The sequence below is a fragment of the Phoca vitulina genome, unplaced genomic scaffold (genome assembly GCF_004348235.1).
Source record: "Phoca vitulina isolate PV1807 unplaced genomic scaffold, GSC_HSeal_1.0 scaffold93, whole genome shotgun sequence".
Classification (NCBI taxonomy): Eukaryota; Metazoa; Chordata; class Mammalia; order Carnivora; family Phocidae; genus Phoca; species Phoca vitulina.
In genome coordinates this window covers 2,944,189-2,967,053 of record NW_022589796.1, presented here as the reverse complement: position 1 = coordinate 2,967,053, position 22,865 = coordinate 2,944,189, and the positions used below count along the sequence as shown (strand labels likewise).

At 38.9% G+C, this 22,865-nt stretch overlaps 1 protein-coding gene across 8 annotated transcripts in view; it reads right to left on the bottom strand.

The window, feature by feature from the left end:
* Window positions 1–22,865, bottom strand: part of ACBD5 (acyl-CoA binding domain containing 5) — a 42,301-nt gene that overhangs the window by 5,787 nt on the left and 13,649 nt on the right. For 7 of the 8 annotated variants that reach the window (XM_032396695.1, XM_032396690.1, XM_032396692.1 and 4 more), the window contains 7 exons: window positions 19,367–19,501; window positions 17,853–18,056; window positions 16,112–16,218; window positions 13,808–14,069; window positions 9,309–9,508; window positions 3,921–3,965; window positions 3,489–3,598 (listed from right to left, as the gene is read on the bottom strand). In XM_032396695.1, coding sequence (XP_032252586.1) covers window positions 3,489–3,598; window positions 3,921–3,965; window positions 9,309–9,508; window positions 13,808–14,069; window positions 16,112–16,218; window positions 17,853–18,056; window positions 19,367–19,501 — 1,063 coding nt within the window. Of the gene's footprint in view, window positions 1–3,484; window positions 3,599–3,920; window positions 3,966–9,308; window positions 9,509–13,807; window positions 14,070–16,111; window positions 16,219–17,852; window positions 18,057–19,366; window positions 19,502–22,865 lie in introns of those variants that run through there. The other variant, XM_032396694.1, reaches the window with a different exon arrangement.

Below are 22,865 nucleotides of genomic sequence, written 5' to 3'. Positions count from 1 at the left end.
CTTCAGTCATGCACTCAGCACACATTTATTGAAAGCCCACAGACACTGTATGAGGGGTCGAGGCATAGGATGGTCCCTATTAAGAATAGGGCATACCCACTCCTTTCCACACCTTTCCCACTCTAACTGGATTTCTGGATCTTTCTCCTCATCTCTAACACAGAACCCATCTCCTCCAAACCATACACACTGCACTCTAGTTTTCATTCCTATATAACTGTCAGATTAAAAACTGCTACACACTTCCAGATGAAAAGATGTCTAAGTCCCCTCAAGGCCAAAACGTATTTCCATATCAAATATGGCTCTATCTCCAACCCCAGTTAATTTGTTACATATATAAACAAATAATACATAAAACACTATCTCATCCAGGGCACCTGGGTGGCTCAGTCGGTTGAGCATCCAACTCTTGATTTTGGCTCAGTTTCATGATCTCAGGTCAGGGCCTGGGATCAAGCCCCATGTCAGACTCCAGGCTCAGCGGGGAATCCACTTGGGATTTTCTCTCTCTCCCTCTGCCTCTGCCCCTCCTCTCCGTGTGCTCTCTCTCACAAATAAGTAAATAAATCTTTAAAAAAAAACCCCACTATCTCATCAAAATGCAGTTGCGGGGGCACCTGGGTGGCTCAGTCGTTAAGCGTCTGCCTTCGGCTCAGGTCATGATCCCAGGGTCCTGGGTTCGAGCCCCACATCGGGCTCCCTGCTCAGCAGGAAGCCTGCTTCTCCCTCTCCCACTGCCCCTGCTTGTGTTCCCTCTCACTGTCTCTCTCTCTCTGTCAAATAAATAAATAAATAAATAAATAATCTTTAAAACAAAATGCAGTTGTGCAGTCTAAATAATTAGTAATTTGGAAGGACTAAACACTTAACATACTGAAAACTTGATGAAGATTCAACAATAACAAAGTAGAATATTAAAAATAGGTTAAGATAGCAGGAGGGGAAGAATGAAGGGGGGGAAATCGGAGAGGGAGTTGAACCATGAGAGACGATGGACTCTGAAAAACAAACTGAGGGTTCTAGAGGGGAGGTGGTGGGAGGATGGGTTAGCCTGGTGATGGGTATTAAAGAGGGCATGTTCTGCATGGAGCACTGGGTGTTATATGCAAATAATGAATCATGGAACACTACATCAAAAAAAAAAAAAAATAGGTTAAGAGTGGGGCGCCTCGGTGGCTCAGTCGGTTAAGCGGCTGCCTTCGGCTCAGGTCATGATCCCAGGGTCCTGGGATCGAGCCCCACGTCAGGCTCCTTCCTCAGCAGGGAGCCTGCTTCTCCCTCTCCCTCTGCTTGACACTCCACCTGCTTGTGCTCTCCCTCTCTCTATCTCTATCAAATAAATAAATAAAATCTTAAAAAAAAAAAAATAGGTAAGAGTTTCTCCATTCAGAGGCATCTGTAAGCAATTGAAAGGGATACTTAGGAGAAATGGCATAGATGTCTACCAGGAAGGAGTATCTTAAAAAAATACTTTTAGGGGGCGCCTGGGTGGCTCAGTCGTTAAGTGCCTGCCTTCAGCTCAGGTCATGATCCCAGGGTCCTGGGATCGAGCCCCGCATCGGGTTCCCTGCTCTGAGGGAAGTCTGCTTCTTCCTCTCCCACTCCCCCTGCTTGCATTCCCTCTCTCACTGTGTCTTTCTCTCTCTGTCAAATAAATAAATAAATAAATCTTTAAAAAAAAAACAAAAAACTTTTTAGAAAAATTGCAATTTTTGGTGACTGCTGAAGCAAAGTCATTGTTTTTTCCATCTTTAATAAAGTGACAAGCTGCTGCAAACTTAAGCATAACATAAATTATTAACCCAAGTAAGCGTTAGGGCTTTTGTCTTGTGCCAAATTTCTCTACTCTCTAATCCTCAACTTTCAACAAAGGAAACATGAAAAGGAACTTTGAAATACATTGCAAATTATGTCAACACCTAACATTAGTGCCACTGTGTCCTGCTACTTGAATCTAGCATTCTTATTAAATAGTGAAAAAAGGTCGGGTCCTTCTTCCCTCCATTTATTAGGGAAATTAAAATTTAAAACACTGTGTGAGGGGCACCTGGGTGGCTCAGTTGGTTAAGTGTCTGCCTTCAGCTCAGGTCATGATCTTGGGGTCCTGGGATCGAGCCCCATGTCAGGCTCCCTGCTCAGTGGAGAGCCTGCTTCTCCCTCTCCCTCTGCCCGCTCCCCTCCATGCTCTCTCTCTTGCTCACTCTCTTTCTCTCAAATAAATAAAATCTGAAAAAAAAAACAAACAAAAAACCACCGTGTAGCACTAAACCCGACCATCATGGGAGAAATGTAAAATGTGTAAAAAGAAGAAAAGAAAGGACTTAAACTAAGGTTTATCGAACCCTGACACCCACCTTCCACACAGCTGAAATGACGTCTATACAAATGACTTAGAAAAGAGGTAAATAACACTGTGAGAGCAGTTTTTGTTTCTGAACTCCTAACTCAAGTTTTTTCAAGTGGGTGGGCGTATTCCAAGAACATGAATGTACCACGGAACTTACTTAGTTCTCTTACGAACATAAGTCAAACTGTCTTAACATAAGCAGAAAGCAGGAAGACTAAAAGGATTCACCCAAATCCCGATGCATTTCAGTTTCTCTGCCATCAGGTATTATCACTGGAGCACTTACATTAACTAGTGTGCTGTTTATCCCTTTCAGAGAAGAGAAGGGCGAATGTCTCATTTCTGCTTTTGATAGCAAATACAGTTAATTAGGGACTTGGGTTCTTTGGTAGAAGAACAACATACTCATAATTACTTAAACTTGTAGATTTTTAAAAATGTGTCTCTATTGCACATATTTAAGACAGCACTTAAAATTATCAAATATCCTATTTCTTCTCCCCATCTGTTATTTAATGGGACATGGTGATGAAAACACCAAAAACATAATAAGTGAGGTCATGAGTGGGGTAAACGATGGTCTATATGCCCAGCCATGCGAAGTAATTCAGTTTACGTCGTGTCTAAAAAAAAAATGCTTTAATGAACCCAAGAGATTGAGCCTCAGGTTATTCCTAACCTAGACAATCTCAGAGCCCTTTCAAGGATCCCAATCTATTATTCTCAGACCTATCTGAGGTATCTCCTGGCATCCCAAACTGGAATATTGGCCCTCAAATTAGAAAAATCTCTATTTCTAGAGATAGTCAACCACCAGGCTAAAAATCTTCTGAAATGTCAATGTCTACTTCAAAGAGCATGCAGGCATTATTTGTTTCCCTACCTATTGTCTATAGTCCTTTAATGTTAGCAAAGGGCCCAAAATAACCATCAGACTTTAATTTTTTTAAGTCTAACAGGTACCTAGAAATCCACTAGATATCATTTCCAAGATAGTTCAGTCTCAGGATCGGTACAGAATGTCCAGTATGACAATACATCTATAAAACAGAGCTATCCTCTTCACTGCTATTGAAAGCTCTGTCTACTATAGATTATAAGACTCTGCACACTATTGTCAATCATAAAACTAAATTACCTTCTCCTTCTTTGATAATATAAATGCACCAACCACTGGGCAATAAAAGGCCATATGATAGCAAAAGTTAATGCACCAGGAGACATCTCGAAGGGCCACCAAGATGGTCTCTGAGAAAATAAAATAAGCTGGTCACCAGTCTATTACACATTGCATGTATAAACATAAAAACATACTATTTCATAATTTTGAAAATATAAAACTTAATAACAAATCTCAGTCCTGCTAAACAGAAGGGAGGTATTCTGTACCTCAGAGCATAATTCAGTAAGTAGACTTCCAGGAGTACTTTAGACTTAAACACATAACAAGTATATTTTAACTTCAAAGCTCTACAGGGTAGATTTCATTTGGAATACTTTAAGAATCTTGTACACCTAAATTATTTTAAGTTATTTGAAACCCTGGGACTTAGACTTAAGATTTTCTTACCTGTGAGGGAGCCTGATTACTGGTCTGTAATGTTGATGATTTTGCCTATAAATACAAATAAAAGTGATTTAGCTTGGACAAAATGAGAAAAAAATAGTAATTTTTCTATTTCTTATCTTTTTTTTTTAAAGGCTAAAATATTAGTTTATTCTGCTAACCATGCTTCAATTGTCCTAAAACCCATACTGACCAAATAAGAAGGTCCCTAAAATTGCTAGCCAAATAAATACCTTTGACATTTTATATTTTATAGTTCAAATTATATAAAATTATCAAAATAAAACCTCAAACTAATCTAAACCATTACTTCTTTTATACTGTTATTAAATTACCTAATCAACTTTTCTTATTCTTTAATTTCCAAAAAAATTACCAATTTACAAACACATCTGAGAACTGCAGCCTTGATTATTATTAAAATTATAAATCATATCCAAAGATCTGTTTTGAAAATTTATGAAAAGTTATAGCACAAGAGGTATGATAAATATGAGAAATGAACTGTCAGTGTTGTAGTTTTATTTTTAAATTTTTTTCCAGCTTTATTAAGATATAATTAGAGATATAATTAATATATATATGTGACAATTTGATACATATATATATTGTGAAATGATTACCATAATCAAGTTAATTAACACATTCCTCACCTCACATAGTTACCTTTCCTGAGGGGAGGAATACTGTCAGTTTTTCAATGAGATGTATAAACTAAGCAGAAAAATTTCAAATTAATTTAGGAAATTTATATTCCAACTTGGCTCATCCAGAAAACAAGTTTCCTTATACTAATTGTTGGAAACTTATTACTCTAGTTTCTCCATTTATTATAACTTCATAGAAATGGTATGAAAATAAGATCATTCACTGATTCATTCATTCATTCAGTAAATATTTACTCAGCGTCTATTATGTACCAGTTACTACTCTGGGTGTTAGAGATGCAACAGGGAACAAAATGACAAAAAGTGCTGCCCTAATGGAGCTTATACTGTAATGGAGAGATACAAATAATAATGAATAAATTAGTAAAATATATAGTATATCAGGTAGTGATAAACGCCATAAAGAAAAATAAAACAGGAGGGAGGAAAAAAAGAAAAAGAAAAACAGGGACAGAAGATGAGACATGTTGGAGGAGGAGAGTCTTGCAATTTTATTTATTTATTTATTTTTAATTTATATATTTTTAAATTTTTTTTAAGATTTTATTTATTCATGAGAGACAGAGAGAGAGAGAGAGAGAGGCAGAGGGAGAAGCAGGCTCCCGCTGAGCAGGGAGCCCCATGCGGGACTCGATCCCAGGACTCTGGGATCATGACCTGAGCTGAAGACAGACGCTCAACCATCTGAGCCACCCAGGCGCCCAAGTCTTGCAATTTTAAATAGGGTGGTCAGAGAAGGCTTTGCTGACACTGCAGCAAAGACCTAAACAAAGAAAATTATGCTCTGTGGCTAAGGGGGGGCGGGGTGGGGGGGTTGCGGAGAACAATCTTCTGTACAGAAGGAATAGCAAGTGCAAAGACCAAGGGTGGGAGGAAGCCTGCGGGCACATTCAAGGCACAGCACAGAGGCCTGTATACTGAACCAACAGCAGGAAGTGGTAAGGAGGAGGCAGGCTTTACATTTCCTTGTTATAAGTAATATGATCTCAAGGACCCCAGTCCCCAGGATGACTATACCTTACAGGTAAAACTAAATTGGTTGCCTCCAGATGTTGCATTAGTCCTCACAGACCATTAAGGTGTTAAAGAAGAGTATAATCAAATTGCAAGTGCTGAAAGAATCTAGACAAGGTAATGATCTTTATGATATTATTTGTAATTGTACCTTGCAGGCGTAACGATATATTTTAAAGATTTACTTATTTATTTGAAAGAGAGAGTGTGCACGCGCAAGCATGCAGCAGGGAGGGCCAGAGGCAGAGAGAGAGAGAGAGAGAGAGAGAATCTTGAGCAGACTGCTGCTGAGCACAGAGCCCAATGCAGAGCCTGATGTGGGGTTCGATCTCACGACCCTGAGATCATGACCTGAGCCAAAACCAAGAGTCAGATGCTCAACCGATTGAACCACTTAGACGCCCCAAGGCATAATAATATTTAATCAGGAGATTTACCTTACGGCACTTTCTTCAGAATACAGGATAGATTTACAAAATTGGGCTCCCTGGTATATGCTGACTTAACTAAGGTCACATTAGTCCGCGTGATTTTGAACGGAATTCAAGGTGACCAAATCCCAATGTGATGACACTATTCTCATTAAAGCAGCAACTACTAACAAATACTAAGGTAGAGTCAGAACTATTAAATGTTAACTATTAGGGCGCCTGGGTGGCTCAGTTGGTTGGGCGACTGCCTTCGGCTCAGGTCATGATCCTGGCGTCCCGGGATCGAGTCCCACATCGGGCTCCCTGCTCAGCGGGGAGTCGGCTTCTCCCTCGGACCCTCCTCCCTCTCATGCTCTCTGTCTCTCATTCTTTCTCTCTCAAATAAATAAAATCTTAAAAAAAAAAAGTTAACTATTAGCGGATTTTTTTTCTAAGTAATAAAGGGTCTGGAAAGGCAAATGAAGAGTCCCAAGGACCCTTGCTTCCATCTAAGCAGCACTGGCACTAGCTGTATAAGTAGCATTGTGACTTTTTGGTTTAATGGTATTTATCCATACATGTTGTTAAAAAAAAAATCAGTGACACGTGTGAAAGCACAGTAAGGAAGACTTTCTTCAATGGAGGAAGGGCTATCACTATGGGCATAGGGACTTCTACAGTAGGGGGAGATGGACGGGGCTCAAGTCCCAACGCAGCACGGGCGAGGGGGAATTTCGTATCAAGGAGTAGGGCTGGGATCGGTGGATGGAAAATTCCTAACAGGACATCAGGGGTAAGGAAGATTCTGGCTAAACCGACCTAACAGGATTCTTGCTGAAGACGAGCCAGGGTGATCTCAGACATCACCTGGGTTTGGTGGAGGATGAGGAGCCTGCCTGGTTAAACTGACGGAGCAGGGTTCTTGATAAAACTGGATTTTACAAGGGAGAAGTGGAGAGATGGGCCTAAGAGAAAGTTCAGGAGTCTGACTAAAGTTTAGTCGAGCAATGAATTTTTGTTGGTATCAGTGGTTTTTACATATCTAGAAGTTCTATTTACCATTCTACAGCTAGATTAAAATAAGGATTACTGAATTTTTTTTTTTTTTAAAGATTTTATTTATTTATTTGACAGAGAGAGACACGGGGAGAGAGGGAACACAGCAGGGGGAGTGGGAGAGGGAGAAGCAGGGTTCCCGCTGAGCAGGGAGCCTGATGTGGGGCTCGATCCCAGGACCCCAGGATCATGACCTGAGCTGAAGGCAGACGCTTAATGGCTGAGCCACCCAGGTGCCCCAGGATTGTTCAGAGAATTAAGTAAAATGCATAGTACAGTGCCTGGAACACTCATGTGACATCTACATATTGTCACATGACATGATGATGGTGACGATAATAGCAATGATAGTAAGCCAGCTTGGTTTCCTCCCTCAGGAAGTTCACAGCCTTAGAGAGGACCTCACTTAAATAATTCTCTGTCTTCATATTTTCTTTGCAATGGTTGCAACTGTATGGGATTTTTCCTTTTAAAAATCTTTTCCAAAAATTTCAGTAGGGGCGCCTGGGTTGTTAAGCATCTGCCTTCGACTCAGGTCATGATCCTAGGGTCCTGGGATCGAGCCCCACATCGGGCTCCCTGCTCGGCAGGAAGCCTGCTTCTCCTTTTCCCACTCCTGCTGCTTGTGTTCCCTCTCTCGCTGTGTCTCTCTCTTTCAAATAAATAAATAAATAAAATCTTTAAAAAAAAAATTCAGGGCGCCTGAGTGGCTCAGTCATTAAGCGTCTGCCTTCGGCTCAGGTCATGATCCCAGAGTCGCTGTGTCTCTCTCTGTCAAATAAATAAATAAAATCTTTAAAAAAAAAAAATTCTCTGAACAATCCTATGTGATAGGCATTACTAGTATTTCCATTTTATAGATAAGGAAACTGAGGCATAGAGAAGTAAAGTAACCTGACTGAAGACCACACAGTAAGTGGCAGAGATAGGATTTGAATCCAGGTAGTTTGTTCCAAGCTCTGCTACACAGCGCTATCTCCCCTTTCCTTTATGCATCCACTGCCCAGAAAAGTATCTGGTGTGTGGCCATTCAACAAATATTTATTGAGTGCATGAGCCTCAGGCAGCTTACTGTGATGGAAAGTACATTGCATGAGAAATCTGGAAAGTTTAGGTATAGAGCAGGCTCTGCCCCAATCTCACCTTCTTCCTCTGCTGAACTAGAGGTATTGAACTAAGTTTCCTTTAGTTCTGCAATCTACTACTATTCTATCATCAATTTATTTCTTTTAGTCATCCAAATGAATTATGCAAATTTTAAGGAAAAAGTCTTTAACATGTCAGAATCTTTTTTGATTTGCTTTATGTAAGCTAAGAATAAAAAACTTGTAAAGAAAAAAAATCGAAAGAATTTTTAGCAGAATTTCAATACCATTAAAAACATTAACTGTAAACAAAATACTCTTTAAAAAAGCCACAGAATAGGAGCACCTGGGTGGCTCAGTTGGTTAAGTGTCTGCCTTTGGCTCAGGTCATGATCCCGGGGTTCTGGGATTGAGTCCCACGTTGCACTCCTTGCTCAGCAGGGAGTCTGCTTCTCCCTCTCCCTCCCCTTCTCTCTCTCGCTCTCAAATAAAAAATCTTAAAAAAAAGATTTTACTTTCAAGTAATCTCTACACCCAACATGGGGCCTGAACCCTCAACCCTCAACCCCAACATCAAGAGACCAACACTCCACTGACTGAGCCAGCCAGGCGCCCCTTAACAGCACTAATCCTTCTAATACTAAGCTACCCTACTTCTACCTCCAACATGGTACTGGTAATTTTACACTAAAAAACTTTTTTTATTAAGTGGCAGTTCGCTTTTGGGTCAGTCTTTTTTTTTCAAGATTTTTGTTTTGTTTTGTTTTAAAGTAATCTCTACACCCAACATGGGGACCGAACTTGCAACCTTGAGATCAAGAGACGCATGCTCTACCGACTGAGCCAGCCAGGCACCCCTGGGTAAGTCTTTTCTTAAGTAAACAATATTTTCAAAGGCAGATCCTCTTTATTTAATTTTTTTAAATTACTTTATTTTTAAAAAGTAATCTCTCTGCCCTACATGGGGCTTGAACTCACAACACAGAGATCAAGCGTTGCATGTTCTATCGACTATGCCAGCCAAGCACTCCTAAGTCCTTTTTATTTTTTTAAAAATCATTACATTAAATTGATTTGTGTAAATCTGATCAACACAGATTACACTTATATGCTGTTTTACAGGATCAGCAGTGGAGGAAGACAAATTCGAAAGCTCACCTGCGAAGCCGTTAGTGTTTCCAGTTTATGAAGTCTCTGAAGGACGTTCTGCATGTCCTCCTGCAGGCGCATGAGGACGAGAGCAATCTGTTCATTGAGGCTGCCTCTTGACCCTCTATCAGAGCCCCAGCGCTCCCCATCACCTCCGCTTCCTACTTGCCGACCCTTGGATCCTTCGCTCATGTGTGGCATTCTATGCCCTATTTTAAGACAGCAAAATAAGGTAGTTTTAAATAATTCTTATAAAAGTAGCAACAGTGCGTTTTACTCATTTTCCTCTATTATTTCTTTGAGTTCTAAATTTCCAAAGTGGAGTGGAAGCAATCAGGAAGTACACAAAATACAGAGAGCAAAGAAGTAGATATATAAGCTTCTATTTGTATTAATATACTCAATGTTTTTCTTGCTAAGGTTTTATAATGTACTTATTACACTAGCACATGACGAAATGCATGTAATTCACACATAATTTACATACTTGGGCTGCATTCTCAAAAATTCCTTACTAATGGGGCACCTGGGTGGCTCAGTTGTTAGGCGTCTGCCTTCAGTTCAGGTCATGATCCCAGGGTCCTGGGATCGAGCCCCGCATCAGGCTCCCTGCTCAGCGGGAAGCCTGCTTCTCCCTCTCCCACTCCCCCTGCTTGTGTTCCTGCTCTCGCTGTGTCTCTCTCTGTCAAATAAATAAATAAAATCTTTAAAAAAAAAATTCCTTACTAATAAGATAACAAGACTGAAAAAATTTGAAGACTGCTTTTAAAAGCTACACTAAAATAGCTATATTTTCCATTTGGGTCATTTTTTATTTCATCACAGTGTAAGTCTCTCAAAAGGTTTTTTTTTTTTTTTTAAAGGTTTTATTTATTTATTTGACAGAGAGAGACACAGCGAGAGAGGGAACACAAGCAGGGGGAATGGGAGAGGGAGAAGCAGGCTTCCCGCGGAGCCGGGAGCCCGATGCGGGGCTTGATCCCAGGACCCTGGGATCATGACCTGAGCCGAAGGCAGACGCTTAATGACTGAGCCACCCAGGCGCCCCTCTCAAAAGGTTTTTTAACGTATTTTTATTATAAATACTATTATACTTATCACTACTATTAAGATTTTGTTATATAACCATCCATTATTTTTCCTATGCATATATTATAGAATTGGCATTACCCCAACACAAGATTTTGTGTCCTTCTTTTAAAAAATATCATAAACATTTATCTGCATCATTAAATTTTATTTAAAAAACACTGCAACGGCTACATAAATTCCCCAGTAAGACCATGAAGTAATTTACTCAATCATTCTCCAACTTTGGATAATTAGGATGATTCCAAATTTTTGTGATTACAGATTACACTGTGATGAATGTCTTTGTATATAAATTCTTGTCCAGGGCGCCTGCGTGGCTCAGTTGTTAAGCGTCTGCCTTTGGCTCAGGTCATGATCCCAGGGTCCTGGGATCGAGTCCTGCATCGGGCTCCCTGCTCGGCGGGAAGCCTTCTTCTCCCTCTCCCACTCCCCTTGCTTGTGTTCCTGCTCTCGCTGTGTTTCTCTCTGTCAAATAAATAAATAAAATCTTTAAAAAAAATAAAAAATAAAAATAAATTCTTGCCCAAATTTCTGATTTCTTTAGGAAAAACAGAATCAAAAAAGAAGAATTACTGGGTCAAAGGATGACAACTTTGTAGAGGTGCTTTTTTTTTTTTTTTTTTTGAGAGACAGAGCACGAGCAGGGGGAAGAGCAGAGGGAGAGGGAGAAGCAGACTTCTCACTGAGGGAGCCTGATGCAGGGCTCGATCCCAGAACACTGGGATCATCACCTGAGCTGAAGGCAGACGCCCAACCCACTGAGCCACGCAGGAGCCCCTTTGTAGAGGTTCTCAATGAGTGTTGCCAAGTTATTTTTCAGAAAGGCTGCAACAGTTTTACACTGCAGCATATAAAAAGCACTACTGTGCAGAAATGGAATATTACAAGTTCTTATCTGTTTGCTAATACAGCGGTAAGTTTTGTTTGTTTGTTTTAAATAATAAATAGGAATCGCCCTTTGGCACCCTGGAGCCCTAGAGTGGCAGCAGGATTCCCAAAGGTGAGCTTGCATCAAGCAGTGTTTTTATAAAAGTGGTCTTGTTAGAGAAGCGGAACTGGGGCTGTTTACCAGGTGAAACCCCAAAGAGAACACTGAGGTGCTTATGCCATTTCAAGAACACTTTACTCTTGTATTGAAAGGAAGTAAGTTTTGAAGTGGTTCTTCAGCTGTCAGGAAAGGACCACTTCAGCTATTGGTATGGAATTTGCAAGGGGGGAAAAAAGTGGGATATCTGGTTGGAGGCCTAGTTTTTTCCTGCATCCCTAAGAGACTGAGATATTCTGTGAGGGCCTGTCGGAGGGTACAGAAGGCCCTAGAGAATTAGTCCCATCTCTGCTCACTTTACCATATCCTATGTCACAGTCAGCTTTCAAACCAGCCTTCACAAAGACAGGATTAATCAGACCATTCCCATGTGATGATAATCCCCACCTCCTGTCACGCAATCCAATGATTCATTTTTTTTTTTTTTCGGAGCACTTATCACCATTTGCAACCAATCTGAATTATTTACTTATTCACTGTCAGCTCCCCTTTACTAGAACATGAGCTCTGGGGAAGGAGGGACTATCTCGTTCTCTACAGCAACCCCAGGAACCCAGAACAGTGCCTGACAAAGAACAGCTCAATAATACTTATTCAATGCTGAGGCAGATTTACTGTGAAGCTCGTGAAGCTTAACTTCAGGGTCTGGCACTTTTATGGACCCCTGTGATTGCCAGGAGTTGTGGTGTTTTATAGGTGGGCTGAAGTCAGGTTATAAATTGGAAGCCTTTCATACATACAATTTTGGTAAATTGCTTAAAGAAAGGGGCCTGAATCCAAGGCTCTAGTAATCGGTTGTGATCTTTCTCTTCTTCGTTAAATACTTACCATTCGGTACGTGTTCAAATGGCTAGTGTTTGAACAATAATTTTCTTTCTTTTTTTTAATATTTTATTTATATATTTGAGAGAGAGAGAGAGCACGAGCAGAGGGGAGGGGCAGAGAGAGAGGGAGCAGACTCCCCGCTGAGCAGGAAGCCCGGCACGGGACTCGATCCCAGGACCCTAGGATCATGACCTGAGCTGAAAGCAGACACTTAACCAACTGAGCCACCCAGGAGCCCTAAACAATAATTTTCTTAATACCATTAATTCTTGGGGCGCCTGGGTGACTCAGTCGTCAAGCGTCTGCCTTCGGCTCAGGTCATGATCTCAGGGTCCTGGGATCGAGCCCCACATCAGGCTCCCTGCTCAGCGGGAAGCCTGCTTCTCCCTCTCCCTCACTTGTATTCCCTCTCTCGCTGTGTCTCTCTCTGTCAAATAAATAAATAAAATCTTAAAAAAAAAAAAAATACCATTAATTCTCTCTTTTCTCCCATGTCTTCATTTGTTTTATGCAGATTTTTTTCAACCAGACACATAGATAATCCTTTAACTTTTTATGACCTCATGAAATTATATAGGGATTTTCCTTTTTTCAAGTGTATAACATCATGATTTAATATTTGTATATATTGCAAAATAATCACCACAATAAGTCCAATTAATATCCGTCACCATACAGTTAACAGATTTTTTTTCCTTGTGGTATCTTTTAAAATTTACTATCTTAGCAATTTTCAAATACCCAATACAGTATGATTAGCAATCGTCACCATGCTGTACATCATATCCCCATGACTTACTTATTTTATAAGTGGAAGTTTTTATCTTTGACCCTTGTCCCATTTCACATCCCCCGCACCTCTGCCTCTGGCAATTATCAATCTATCTATTCTCTATCTATAAGCTTAGTCTTTTTTCTTAGACTCTACATATGAGATCATATGGTATTTATCTTTCCATTAATTCTCTTTTTTGACAGTACCTATTCATTCCTAACTATGAACAATTATAAATTAATATATACTTACTTTTCTTCCCCATTCAACTCTATTCTGTTACCTGATCACGGTACTTTTCTTAATGTTCACCTTTGTATTGTTAAATGTTCTTTATCTCTACTACTTGATTTGTCAGCTTTAAGAGATATCTTTTGATTTAAGTAAGGAAATGTGGAAAAGACAGAATTCAAATTTTTACCTATAGTAGCAAATAAAAGCAGAAACGCAGCTAGAGGAACCAGTAAGGAATTGCTCGGGGGAGGGGGGGTGACAGAACATAAATTTGGCTACCTCAAAAAACTGCATAAAAGATGGAGAAATAGGGATGTTCCCCACCCCCCCAACCGGTACCTTCAGAGATCAAACTACTATGCCTTGCAGAATCAAAGGAGAGAACCAGGCATAAAGAAAAATGGTCAGATGTTATGTAAGGATAATTTTTAACATTTCCTTTGTAGATGGATAGTTCTAATGTCTCTCCTATCTGAAACTTTCCTGTTTTACTAATTAGTTTATAAAGAGTCAGTGAAAACAAAAAAGAATACACACCTCTCCCTCTTCTGACGTTAGAGAAGTCCTCATTTTCTCCACCCCGTCTCTCACGGTGTGGTGCTCCGCTGTTACTCCGGCCATCTTCTCCTCCATGCTTTACTTCACCTTTTCCTTCAACTGCTACCACCTGCATTTCCCCAATGTTGCCTTTTCCAGGAGATCCTTCTTCAGGAAAAGCAGAATATTCCAAGGGCTGATTGGGATCACCATCCAGGTAATCTCGAAATGGTCCAGTGTTTGATGTAAAGCTGTCTAAAGACTACAAATTTAAAACAATACTTAGTTAAAAGCTATAAACATAAGTTTTTATGATAATAGAAGAACTACTGTTCTTATAAAACTTTTTTCATGTTATGATAGGAAATATTTTTCTAAAAAGTTACTCATCTACTGCTTCTTCCTATATGTAGGGAAGAAATGGGATAGAAATGATTTATCATTTGAGCAAAGAATTGAGTAGTTTTGGCAATGAATTATTCTCATGGGTCAGTCATTCATCCAAGAGATTTTTTTAAAAATGTCTAATCTTGGGAACACCTGAGTGGCTCAGACAGTTAAAAATGTCTACTCTTATTCTAGTTACTGTGCTAAACTCTAAGGATAATACGAAGAAAGAGTTAAAAATCTCTGTCTGCAAGAGGCTTCTAGTCTTGGTAAGGGAGTGGAAGAAGTAAGATCACTACAACATAGTTTGATAAGTGTTATGAAAGAGATATACAATGGGTGCTTGCTACAGGAACTCACGCGAGGGGTGCCATACTGGGGCTGAGTGGAGGCTTCCTGGACGAAATGATATGAACTAAGTAAGTTGGCCATAAAAAAAGAATGAAATTTGGCCATTCTCAACAACATGGATGGACCTAGAGGGTATTAGGCTAAGTGAAATAAGTCAGACAGAGAAAGACAAATACTGTATGATTTCATTTATGTGTGGAATCTGAAAAGCAAACAAAAGCCAAACAACTCTTAAATACAGAAAACTAACTGGTGGTTGCTAGAGGGGAGGTGGATGTGGCAGGGATGGGTGAAATAGATAAAGGGGATTAACAGCTACAAACTTCCAGATGTAAAATAAGTAAGTCTCAGGGCGCCTGAGTGGCTCAGTCGTTAAGCATCCGCCTTCGGCTCAGGTCATGATCCCAGGGTCCTGGGATCGAGCTCTACATCAGGCTCCCTGCTCCGCGGGAAGCCTGCTTCTCCCTCTCCCACTCCCCCTGCTTGTGTTCCCTCTCTCGCTGTGTCTCTCTCTGTCAAATAAATAAATAAAATCTTTTAATAAATAAATAAATAAATAAATAAATAAATAAATAAATAAGTCTCAGAGGTGGAAAGTATAGCATAAGAAATATAGTCAACAATATTGTAATAGAGTTGTATGGTAAGTACACTTATCGTGGTGAGCACCGAGTAAGTAATGTACAGAATCACTGAATCAACATGTTGTACACCTAAAACTAATATAATATTGTATGTTAATTATACTTTAAAAAAAAAGTCAGTGTGAAGTACAGATTTATTTGAAAATTATCCACTTTTCTTGACTGTCAATCAATGTTTCAAACATAGGGACTAGCTTTAAGAGTTTACCCTCTGTCTCCCCCATCCCACCTCCCTCAGAATATTTACAAATATAAATATATTATAAATTATAATATTTAAATATTTTTTAATATTCAAGAATATTATATATTTTTAAAATCACAAAAATAATTTTAAATACAAATGTTTAAATATTTTATAGGGGGGCGCCTGTGTGGCTCAGTCATTAAGCGTCTGCCTTCAGCTCAGGTCATGATCCCGGGGTCCTGGGATTGAGCCCTACATCGGGCTCCCTGCTCCGCGGGAAGCCTGCTTCTCCCTCTCCCTCTGCTGCTCCCCCTGCTTGTGTTCCTTCTCTCCCTGTCTCGCTATCAAATAAATAAATAAAATCTTAAAAAAAAATAAATATTTTATAGGTATATTTTCAAAGTGATGAACAACATGTACATCTGCTATTAAAAGAAGTTATGCAGGGTGCCCGGGTGGTTCAGTTCGTTAAGTGTCCGACTCTTGATTTTGGCTCAGGTCATAATCTGAGGGTTGTGAGATTGAGCCCCACATCAGGCTTGCACTGCGTGTGGAGTCTGCTTGAGGTTCTCTCCCTCCCTCTCTCTCTGCCCCTCCCCCCACCTCCCACATGCGTGCTCTCTTAAAAAAATAATAATAATAAAATTAAAAATTAAAAAATAAATAAAAGAAGTTATGCACTGAATTCTGATGTATCACTTTGAAAATTTACCAATTAAAAAATGTCATTTTTACCTCTTCTTGTCCAAATTGCTCCATGGAATCACAGTAAACTTCACTGTCTGAATCACTTGTCAAATGCTGAATTCCTGAAACATCTTCAACATGATCATCATTTATATCTGAAAATGAACAAATGATGGAAGAATTATTCTCTAATTGAAGAAAAATGCATTTATTCCATTCTCAAAATTTATCAGCTCTATATTATTTTCATACTGGAGACAAATTTGATTTATTAAGCCATATTTTTTCTTCTAACTTACCAAAACTTTAAATTTAGTTGATAATTTTTATTTGAAAAGATTATAGTTTATCATGTAATTACACAAAGACACTGTCCATATCAAACTGTACAAAACTTAATAACCTTGTAAGAGAAAACTGACTACCAGCTAGGAGGCCTAAATTGGTATGCAACTATGCAAGTTCAGTTGTTATATTAAATAAGTTTATTTCCTGGTTTTGTGGGGTTTTTTTTTTTTTAAGATTTTATTTATTTATTTATTTGACAGAGAGACAGACAGGAGAGAGGGAACACAAGCAGGGGGAGTGGGAGAGGGAGAAGCAGGCTTCCCGCTGAGCAAGGAGCACCACGTGGGGCTCGATCCCAGGACCCTGGGATCATGACCTGAGCCGAAGGCAGACGCTTAACGACTGAGCCACCCAGGCGCCCCTATTTCCTGGTTTCTTGACTGAATTGCAGCAATGTTCATAATTCATCAACTACATACTATAGGCTCACCCCTAGAGTCCTAAGATATGAAAAGACTATAACTTATCTTGCTGAATGGAAAGCAAAGGCATCATATAATCAGAGGTTTAGGTTAAAAGAAACATCAGGAATAAAAGTTAAAAATTTCAAAATTTTAGGGGCGCCTGAGTGGTTCAGTCGTTAAACATCTGCCTTAGGCTCAGGTCATGATCCCAGGGTCCTGGGATCGAGCCCCACATCAGGCTCCCTGCTCCGCGGGGAGCCTGCTTCTCCCTCTCCCACTCCCTCTACTTGTGTTCCCTCTCTCACTGTCTCTGTCAAATAAATAAATAAAATCTTAAAAAAATTTTTTTTCAAAATTTTATTTTAAAATGCCATACAACACAATAAAAAAAGTCTCAATAAAAATATAAAAGTTGCCCCTAATTCCACTATCTTTCAAAGCTATACACCCTTATAATATTAATAAACCCTAGATATTCCTGAATAAGAGATTTTTATGGGAACTCCTTCCTTCCTTCCTTCCTTCTTTCCTTCCTTCCTTTCTCTCTCTCTCCTCCCTCCCTCCTTCCCTCCCTCCCTTCCTTCCTTCTTTCTTTTTTTGAGTAGGCTCCATGCCCAGTACAAAGCCCAATGTGGTCTCACGACCCCGAGATCAAGACCCAAGCCGAGATCAAGAGTCGAATACCCACTTCCTGAACCACCCAGGTGCCCCCTGAATAAGAGGTTTTTAAATTCTAAACTGCGGGCTCCTGGGTGGCTCAGTTGGTTAAGCAACTGCTTTCAGCTCAGGTCGTGATCCCGGAGTCCCGGGATCGAGTCCTGCATCGGGCTCCCTGCTCGGCAGGGAGTCTGCTTCTCCCTCTCACCCTACCCCCTCTTGTGCTCTCTCTCTCTCTCTGTTTCAAATAAATAAAATAAAATCTTTAAAAAATAAATAAATAAATAAATTCTAAACTGCTCCTAAACATCCTAAAATAATGAAAACAATATTCCATTCATAGGCAAGAGGCTGGACAGATAATTATTATGGGACAATACCTTGATGAATGCAGACAGCATCTTTTCCAGTTTGCTCCAAGTTTTCATCCACAGCCTTTATTTCTTCAGCACTTCTGCCATTCAAGGAAGAACCGGCATGAATGTCATTCTGTGTATCCTGAGCAGAGTTGTCTTTATCATAGCCATTAGCAACAATGATTTCCAAATTCTTATGGTCTGCAGATTTCTTCATCATTTTCTTATCTTTTATAGGAAAGTAGGGAGATTCATAAAAGTTCACAGCAGGTCAATTTCTGTATATATGTTCTAATATCAAGTAATCATTTCTCCAACCTACCATAATTCCTTTGATCAGTTTCCTACTTGGAACAGAGATGGAGTACTCCTTGAAAAGGGGTTTATTATATGCTGAGAGCACACTCAAAACTGCTTCAGTTCCCTGTAAATCTTCTAGAAGCTATTTTATTTCATTTTATTTTATTTTATTTTATTAAGTAGGCTCCACATCCAACATGAGGCTCAAACTCACAACCCCAAGATCAAGAGTCACATGCTCTACCAACTGAGCCAGCCAGGCTTCCCTAGAACCCCTTTTAAAAGATAACCTCTCAAGGTCTTTACACTCTCTCAAGCATAGGCAAATTGCCTTACAAGACCCAGCAGTACAAAGGGGTCCACATAGTCAATAAAAATATCCTTCAAAGAAGGTATTATTTGTCATATCTTTCTAGAGAGTAAAAGCAAAACTAAGTTGTGCTTGTATCTTCCTGCCTCCCCTTTCTCAAATAGTCTTCCCAAGAATCACTGGTACTCTTACTAACAAGCCCTCCCTCCCCCCGTGCAGTACCCCATGACTCCAAAGTCCCCTCTTCATCAATCCAATTCTCTGGATTCCATTCTATTCTTGCTAAGGTCTGAGAGTTTAAGCTGTCTCCTCTCCTTGGTAACATATGCATAGTCATATTTGGAACAATACCTAAAATGAATACATTTCTTTTTTTTAAGTAAATTCTATGCTCAACATGGGGCCTGAACTCACGACTCTGAGATTAACAGTCGCATGCTCTACCGACTGAGTCAGCCAGGCGCTCCATAAAATGAATACATTTCTAATGCAGCGTTTCAGGCATTACATTTACAGAAGTGGTCTATTCTTGTTAGTGTTCAATTCCATCTATTCTATCTATGCACAAAGTTGACTGTTCCCGTACTTTTGGCCCACAAAAAACTTGGTTATAAGGTCATTAGCCCACATCCCACCATAAACACTATTCTCATACAACACCAAATCAGCCCAAACCGCTCCATATTTTATTTACTTTATTTTATTCCTTTTAAAGATTTTACTTATGCGGCGGGGCAGGGGGTGGTTGGCAGAGGGAGAGGGAGAAGCAGGCCCCCGCAGAGCAGGGAGCCCGATGTGGGGCTCGATCCCAGGACCTCGGGATCATGACCTGAGCTGAAGGCAGACACTCCACTGACTGAGCCACCCAGGCGCCCCCATACTTTATTTACTTTAATGTTAAATTATTAGCTCATCATCCAAAGATTACCATTATCACTTTGTTCTGCTCCTTTCACTTCTTCTTGGGCCTCTTCTTCCTCAGACTCAGCTCCACTATCACTGCTTTCAGCTTTACCATTAACAGTTTTGGCATTTGGAGTAGAAGTTAGAACATTACCAAGATCTAAAATATGAAATGATCACTTAATCGCTAGTGTTATAACATACAATAAGGCTATAATTTACAAATTATACTGTCATTTACAAATAACTAATAAAATAATTTGGATAAAACTTAAAATTTTTCTTATTCTTTTCTTTGACTATAAGTATACATATATTACATAAACTTCTTCAAGTATCAGTTTACAACAAAAATGACAAAGCTATCTTAAATCCTTTCTAAACAAGACAGAGAATGTTATCTTTAAGTTAATTATCAATCAAAATAGTAAAGTTAGAGATGAATGATCTTCTTTATACACAGTAAATGAAGAGACATTTGCTATATGCTAGCATACTGAAAACAAATTTAACAATCTCATCAATATTATAATTGAACTACATTTTAAAATTCTTTCATCCTTTTATTACCTTTAAGATTTTATATTTATCGTTTTTTTAAAGCATCAGTTAATGTGATCAATCACTTAAAAAGGCACATACATTGTCCTACTGGCCAGTCAAATGTTGAGGGTAAATACATCAGAACTTCTCAAACATTAACATGCACAGGAATCACCTGAGATCCAGTTAAAATGCAGATTCTGAATCTGTAAGTCTGGAGTGATGTAAGATTCTGCATTTCTGTAAAGCTCCCCTGTGATGCCAATGCTGTTGGTTACTGGACCTCATTTTGAAATATAGGGAATTACATTTCCATCACTCTTTGAGATAATAAAGGCCTCCTACATGGCTACTGGCCAAAAACAGTGGTCTCCCTCCATAAACTTTTGGGCTCATTTTCACTTATTCAAATGCATTTTGGATGCTTCCCTGCATCCCAAACAACATATTAAATTTCAAAATCTCCATACGTCTTAAACAGGAACAAAAGAGTAAGAACTCAACTCTACCATTGCCATTGTGTTCTACTCTCTTTTAGAGAACCATGCAGCATCATAGTTTATGAATCTCCTTGTTCTCTCCCTGACAACCAGAAAAAGCAAGACTAACAAAAACAAAAAAGAAACAAAACAAAAAACAAAAAACCTAAAAACAAGAAAAAAACTAACCAAAAAAACAAAACAAAACAAAAAAACCAAAGAAACAAAAACGCCCACCACTCATGGACATCTTCAACAAAACTAAGCAACAGGGAACCTCTTAAGCCCCCATCAAACGGATGATTGTAGCAAAACTACTTAAGAGCAGCAAAAGCAGCATCACAGCAGTTCTGTGATGACAGGTGTAGAAAGCACAGAGAATTACTAGCAAGCCCTACTCAACATCCAAAAATCAGTTAATGTAATACACCATACTAACAGAATAAAGGACAAAAGCCACATGATTATCACAATAGATGCAGATAAAGCATTTGACAAAAATCAAATACTTTCATGATAATAATGCTAAAGAAATTAAAAATACAAGAGAATTTCCTCAATCTGATAAAGGGCATCTACAAAAATTCACAACAAGCCTCATAATTAATGTTAAATGACTGAATGTTTTTTGCTCCTAAAATAAGGAAGAAAACAAAGAGGTCTGCTTTTGCCATCTCTATTTAATATGGTACTGGAAGTTCTTGCCATGGCAATTAGACAAGAAAAGTAAGTAAAAGGCATCCAGATTGAAAAGGAAAAAGTAAAATGGCCTCTGTTTGCAAATGACATGCTCTCGTATACATGAAATCCTAAGGAATCTACCAAAAAAACCTATTAGAACTAACAAAGGGTTCAGTGAGACTGCAGGATACAAGATCAATAAACAAAACAAAAAAGAAACAAACAAAAAAACCAGATTGTATTTCTACAATCTAACAATGAACAGTCCAAAAATGAAATTAGAAAATAATCTATAATAGCAGCAAAAAGAATAAAATGCTCAGCACTACACCTGACAAAAGGTGTAAGAATTTTATACTGCAAATGACAAAATATTGCCGAAAGAAATTAAAAAACTAAATAAATGGATTGGAAGACAATACTGTTGTGATGACAATACTCCTCAAAATGACCTACAATTCGTTGCAATCCCTATCAGAATCCTAGGTGACCCTTTCTGCAAAAAATTGACAAGCTGATTCTATAATTCAAATGGAAATGCAAAGGATCCAGGATGGTCAAAACAATCCTGAAAAAGGACAAAGTTGGACAGTTCATACTTCCTGATTTCAAAACTACGTACGTATACTATGAAAAAGCCCATATGACACAGATACATCTGTTCTACTGGGCCTAAGTGGCTACTTTTAATACCACTCTCTGTTAAAAAAAAAAAAAAAAAGTCAAGATTGCAAACTATGAAACACCCATATACTTTGACCTTGGCTATTAGATTTCTAATATTATTTCTTACAGATATACCTACCCATATATTAAATGACATTTGTACAGGGTTACTTTCAGCAGCATTTTTTGAAGATTAGAAGAGGAAACAAATATAACACTGTATGTTAACTATACTGAAATTAAAATAAAAAACTTAACATTCCCTTAGAATGTTACAGGTTAAATAAATTATGGTACAGGTCCACATCCCTTATAACCCTTGGATCCAGATATGATTTAAAATCCGGTTTTCTAATTTTGCAAAGGTCATATACCAAAGGTACTATATATTATGTAACACCTCCAACAGAGTCTAAGGCAGCTCCCACTAAAAAACAATAATAAATAAAGTTTTGACAGCAACGCATATGAATAGTCACACAAAAATAAAGATTTAAAATAGCCTCATGTCATTTCAGGTCAGGGTCTGCTGCTCAATTAGTTCATGTTCAGTTCTTAATTTTAAAGATACAAGTGGCCACATTAAAACTGTGTATAAGCTGAAAAATATGCAAAACTGATATAGGATTTTGGTTGCCTAAAGTAAATGTTTTGCTCTCAAATGAGTTACAAAAAAAAAAAAATCTGGTTTATCAAGCTTTTTGAATTTTTATTTTATTTTTTTTTTAAAGATTTTATTTATTTATTTGACAGAGAGAGACACAGCGAGAGAGGGAACACAAGCAGGGGGAGTGGGAGAGGGAGAAGCAGGCTTCCCGCCGAGCAGGGAGCCCAATGTGGGGCTCAATCCCAGGACCCTGGGATCATGACCTGAGCCGAAGGCAGACGCTTAACGACTGAGCCACCCAGGTGCCCCAAGCTTTTTGAATTTTTAAATTATAGCTTAGGGATTATGGACCTGAGCCTTTATTATCATTATTCATTCTTCCTTGTCTTTATAATTAGTTGTTTAAACATTTGCCTCCGGGCCAGCTTAAATACAACTAAAAACAGGTCCAGGTTTATTCTCCTCTGAATCCTAGAAACATGCTTCACACAGAGGAAATACTTAATATTTTTTCTGCATTGACTAGCATGAATTATATGGAAGATTAT